The 5,339-nt window shown below is 60.0% G+C and overlaps 1 protein-coding gene and 1 non-coding gene across 2 annotated transcripts in view; both read right to left on the minus strand.

Moving 5' to 3' along the window:
• Window positions 1-4,857, minus strand: part of LOC102041080 (AP-1 complex subunit beta-1-like) — a gene marked incomplete at its 5' end in the record, with an annotated part of 5,373 nt that extends 516 nt beyond the window's left edge. Inside the window, 10 exons of the mRNA XM_014311487.2 lie at window positions 563-571; window positions 948-1,102; window positions 1,367-1,453; window positions 1,696-1,780; window positions 2,072-2,201; window positions 2,975-3,120; window positions 3,257-3,406; window positions 3,525-3,554; window positions 3,794-3,814; window positions 4,656-4,857. Of these exons, the coding sequence (XP_014166962.1) occupies window positions 563-571; window positions 948-1,102; window positions 1,367-1,453; window positions 1,696-1,780; window positions 2,072-2,201; window positions 2,975-3,120; window positions 3,257-3,406; window positions 3,525-3,554; window positions 3,794-3,814; window positions 4,656-4,857 (1,015 nt within the window). The remainder of the gene's footprint in view (window positions 1-562; window positions 572-947; window positions 1,103-1,366; window positions 1,454-1,695; window positions 1,781-2,071; window positions 2,202-2,974; window positions 3,121-3,256; window positions 3,407-3,524; window positions 3,555-3,793; window positions 3,815-4,655) is intronic.
• Window positions 2,488-2,592, minus strand: LOC115949170. Its single transcript, XR_004082777.1, has one exon. It is a non-coding gene; the product is annotated as a small nucleolar RNA SNORD125 (small nucleolar RNA).
• Window positions 4,858-5,339: the final 482 nt, after the last annotated feature.

Here is a 5,339-nt window from a genome sequence, read left to right on the forward strand (position 1 = left end):
CTGGAGAGCCCCCAGCCCCAAAGCAGAGCCCTGCATGCTGCAGCTCCCTCCCTCCCACGGGCCACTCCAGCTCCTGATTCAGCTGGGAAAAGGTTATTAAAGCCCTGCAAGCCCTCCCAGGGCAGAGCCATCCACATGCAGCACAGGCAGGGAACAGGCAAGGGCAACACTCCAGCTTTTGGGATTGCATTCAGTGCCTGGCACTCCAGGGAAGTGAAGGGTTCTCCAAAAACATCCTCCTTTCCAAAGAGGAATGAGCCCCTTCAGGTGTTTGCTTATATATTACATCATTCCCAAATCAATTAGCTCCTCAAGCAGGGAAAGCTCATGGAGAATGCTCTGGGATAAGGATTTTCAGCTATCCTCATCCCCAGTGAAACCAGCAGGGCGATGGGGACATCCCAACCCTCAGAAATATCCCCCTCCTTGTGCCAGCCCTGCTGGGAAGGAGAGGCAGGAGGCACCAGGAGACTGGCAGGGCAGGGAAAAACATCAGGGGAGGGAGGAATATCCAGGCAGCAGCCAGGGAGAGCCCAAAGCCAGGGAAAAACCAATCTCTAACCTCCAAATCCTGCAAGAGCGGGCAGGCCGGCGAGGGCGGGCGGTGGGACAGACACAGAGAGAGGAGTCAGGGTGACACAGCTGGCCCCACCCCACCCCAAAGGCTGCCAGGGACGTGGGGAGGGGACAGGGAGAGCAGGACACCGGGGTGGCTCTTGGGTGAGGTGTGGAGAGATCCCTGCTCAGGGAATGCTCCGAGGACAGGGTTTTATGGAGCTGGGTGGGTTGGGAGCCCTCTGTGTCCCTCAGCTGTCCCCAGAGGAGCAGTGCCACCCTCCCCACGAGACAGGGACAGCGGGGCTGGCTGGACCAGCAGCTGGGGAGGTCCCAGAGCAGGGATGTGCCCTCAGCCCCGGGGGCTGGAGCAGGCAGGGGATGGGATGTACCGTGAAGCTGGGGTTGCTGGGCTGGATCCGCAGCTCGGCCAGCACCCAGATGCCGTTGGTGAGCTTCAGCGACTGGTAGAGCATGTCCTGGCCCTCCACGTTCCTCTTGGCAATGGTGAAGATGTTGCTGCCTTGGAGTTTGCTGCTCACAGCATCTGGGATGGGAGAGAGAGGCTGAGGGGCTGGGCTGACCCCCTGCTCCCCTTGGACCTGCTCCTGCCCCACCTCCTCCCCTCCTCGTCATGGAAGAGGCTTAGGTTGGGTTTTAGGGAATTAGGGGAAATTTCTTCATGGAAAGGGTGGCACAGCTGCCCAGGGCAGTGCTGGAGTCCCCTCCCCTGCAGGGATTGAACAGCCACGTGGATGTGGCACCTGGGGACAGGGTGAGTTAAGTGTGACCCGAGCCCCTTGCGACCCACCTGCGTTGAGGGAACAGTCTTTGATCTGGAACTGGGTCTCGTTCTCGTTGGGAATGTCCTTCCAGGTGGCCAGGAACGTCTGCCTCTCTGCAGGGAGGGAGGACAGCAGCGCTGAGGGAGCTGCCAGACTGGCCAACCCCAAAGGTGACACAACACAGGTGACATGGCAGCCCAGGTATGTCACCCTGCCACCCGCTGCAGCAGGCTCAGGGCAGCCACCTGCCTTTGGGGGCTCACCCAATGTGACCAAGAAGGTTCCAGGGGCTGGGATGGCACCTAGAGACAGGTGACAGAGCACACCTTGCTGGTGCCATGGTCACCTCACTCACCCATCTTGCCATCCTCCACGAACAGGATGTGCAGGGGGTACAGGGTGCTGAAGTAGAAGACGTCAATGTTGTTCTTCACTGCCACCTGGGGTGGAACGACGTGGAGATTTGAACACCTCTGACCCACAGCACGTTCCCAAAATGTCCCATCCCATCTCAAAATGTCCCATCCCATCCCCATCTCCATCCACATCCCCATCCCCATCCCAATCCCAGCCCCATCCCAAACCCATCCCCATCCCCATCCCCATCCCTCTGGAGCCAGGTGTCACTGCACAAGCACCTGGCTCCTGCTGTCACGCCTCCCTCTGGATCTCTCCAAGGGCCCCTGCCCTGTCCCCAGCTCCCCAGGAGGGGACAGCCCCGTGTTCCCCACCTGGAGGTTGTTGAGGGGCTCCATCTTCATGACGGAGCCCACGGTGTTGAGGGGCAGGGAGATCTCCACGGACTGGTTGGGAGCCAGAGGTGCATGCACCTGCAGAGGAGCTGCTGGGGCCAGGCCGAAGCTGGGGGACACCAGGGAGGGCAGGGGTCAGGGTGGGGACAGCAGGGGATGGCACAAGGCGCTGTCCATCCAAGCCTGGTGCTCCCTGCCTTCCTCCATGGGCATCCCAGGAATCCCCTCACTGCCCTGCACTGTCCAGGACGGGGCTGGTTCCTGCCCTGCCCACCCTGGGGCAACCCCAAATCTCCCCCCTTCCTCCTGCAGCCATGTGTGGCCTTCCTGCAGCATTCCCTCAGTGCTGGGAGGGAAAAGGAAGCATTGGTTCCCCAGGACAACCAACAGGACCCTGAGGAACAGCCTCTTCAGCCAACTTCTTAGAGGCTTTGGTTTGATGCTCATCACCACCACAGCCATCAGAGAGAGAAGGGTCATCACCAGAGGCTGCTCCCAGCCCTTGCAGCTCCTTTCTCACACCCTTTTCTGCTCCAGGCAGTGTCTCCATGGGTCACAGGTAAGTCAGCCTGTCACCTTAGTTTTTTAAGATTTTCTAAACCTTCTGATGTTGACATTCTTGTAGTGAACTTTCTCACACACTTTCTGTAAATAACTCATTGTTTTGCATTGCTTTATAAAAAAAAGAGAAAGTTGATGGACTGTTGGTTTGACCAGTGTCATTGGAGAGGTGGCACTGTCACCCTCCAATCCACTGTCACTCTTAAAAAACTAAATGTTAAAGTCAAAAAATAAACTTCCCTTTTTCCTTCACCTTAAGAACAACAGTGTGTGCTTGTGTTTTTTCATGTCCTACTGGAACACCAGCCCAGTGGGACTCACCTGTTGCGGTTGAACTGGATGGCAAAGTCAGACATGACCTGCAGGGCTTTGTTGGTCAGCACGAGGTCCATGGAGATGGAGCCCACCTGGCGGCTGAAGGTGCCAGAGATCTCCAGCCCCTTGGCTTTCATGGCAGGGAGCCAGACCTGGGCCAGGGAGACAAGAAACCCTCGGGGTGTCACCCACAGCAGAGCCTCTGGCGCTCCCCCACCTCCTCCAGGGGGGCTCTGCTGTGGGGGGTGGGCACGGGGGTCTGTGCCCCCTTAACCCTGCCCCACTCACCGTCTTGGGGGCCACGTAGGATCCTGAGAGGGTCCCCACGCCACCGGTGAGGTCGAAGAGGTCGCCCAGGCCGCTGCCAAGCGGTGCCCCCATGTTTGCGGGTGCCGTGGTGCTGGGGGCTGCTGTGAAGCTGCCACCGCTGCCACCCATCTGTGGGGACAAGGGAGGGGTTACAGGGGGCACCAGGGGAGGGGGACAGGAGGAGGAAGAAGAGGAAGAGGAGGAGGATGCAGAGAATGAGAGGGTTTGGGTGTGAGGGCACACTCACAGCAGGGCTGCCTCCCACATCGCTGCGCAGCTGCAAGAGAAGACAGGGGCATCAGCAGGGGCAGGGCTGAGGGCACAGGGGTCCCCAAAATGTCCCCTCTGGGCACTCCCTGGAAGCAGCAGTGTGGGGCAGCAAGTTGGGATGCTCCAGTGGTCCCAGACCAGGAGCTGTGAGGGCACAGGGCTGTCCCCAGAGGTGTCCCTGGGCTGGGGGAGCAGGGGCAGCCAGGGTGGGCACGGGGTGGGCACAGGGTGATCCAGGATCCATACCCCTTCCGACTCGTCCCCCATCTCCAAGCAGAAGCAGGCAAGGTGGAGAGAAGAGCCAGCCACATGCAGAGAGAAGCCAGGAGAGAGGAGACAAAAAGAGAGAGAGAAGAGAAGGGGAGGAGAGGACAGAGGTTAGTCCTGACACATCTGTCTGTCTGTCCATGGCTGTCGTGGGGACAGAGCCAGACCTCATTCCCAGCCTCAGTGCCAGCCCATCACCAGTCCCTGGGAGCCACAAGGTGCCAGGGCAGCACTTGCAGGGTTACAAAACAGGAAAGGCAGCAGTGCTGCCTCCCCTTGGGGTAAATGGGCTGGATTTCATAGAGGAAACTCCAAACTCTATTCCTTCAGGGAGCCTGGCCCATGTCCAGCACCCACAGGACAGGTGTTCCCACACAGGGAGAGCTTTCCATCCTGCCTCACCCCGAGGCCAAACCCCTGCTTGGCCTGCATTGCCAGGAGGACACACTGTCACCTCTGGATCTCCTGGCACAGGGGACACCCCAGGGGCTGGGAGTGGCCACATCCTGGCCCAGCCCTGCAGCACTTTGGGGGTCAGAGAGGGGCCCCCAAGAGCAGCCACTCCCACAGCACAGCACATGGAATGGGAACATCCACACCAGCAGAGAGAAAAGGCACAGGGAGGTGGTGGTGGGTGGGACCCCTCCCCTCCACGGGATAATGGCAGGACAAAGGAGGGGTCAGTGCCCTCTGTCCTCACCCACTGCAGGAAAGCACCAGCCCAGATGTCCCCAGGCTGACAAGTCTGTGCTGTGACAGAGCACAGCCAGCATCAAGCCCAGCAGGATGCCCATGGGATAGCCTGGAATTAAGGAAGGAGCAGGGGAGCTCTGGGACGTACCAGCCTGTCCAGGCCACCCCCGAGGAGATCCACGGCGCCCATCTGCACGGCGGACGTGGCCATGGGGGGCCCGCTCACTGGGGGGCCCAGGTCCAGGTTGAGCAGGTCCCCCAGCAGGTCCCCCTGGGTGGGGATGACAGAGGGCTGATCTCCTGCTGGCCCCCCCGACGGGGCTGTGTCCGGGCTCTCAGGACTCTCACCCCTGAAGGGAATGATGGGAGAGGGTGAGCAGCTCCAGCTGGGACAGGAGGTCCCACTGCAGACAGGGCTTGGTCCAGTTGAACCCTCCATCCCATCCTGGCTCCCAACACTTCAATGGCAAGCCAGCCCCCCTCCCATGCCATCCTGGCTCCCAACACATTCCAACAGAGATCACTGGGAATCTCTACAATCCCAGTGGAGATCACCTCCACTGGGATCACTCCTTCAGCTTTTCAAGGCCAGGGCTGAACCCACACAGCCCTGCTCCTACAAAACCTCCCTTGAGGATGGGGGCTGAGCTCTGAGCCCAGTGGCCCCACAGCAGCCCCACAACCACCCCCTCCATCCACTGTTGAGGTGTGATGTCAAGGTTTGCCTCAGATACCCCGGGTTCCTCCCTGATAATTCCCTGCCAGGTGTGTCAGTCATCCCTCCTTTCCACACCCTGACCCTGCTCAGCACTGCCTGTCAGTCCTGGCATTC

The sequence above is a fragment of the Geospiza fortis genome, unplaced genomic scaffold (assembly GCF_000277835.1).
Source record: "Geospiza fortis unplaced genomic scaffold, GeoFor_1.0 scaffold518, whole genome shotgun sequence".
Taxonomy (NCBI): Eukaryota; Metazoa; Chordata; class Aves; order Passeriformes; family Thraupidae; genus Geospiza; species Geospiza fortis.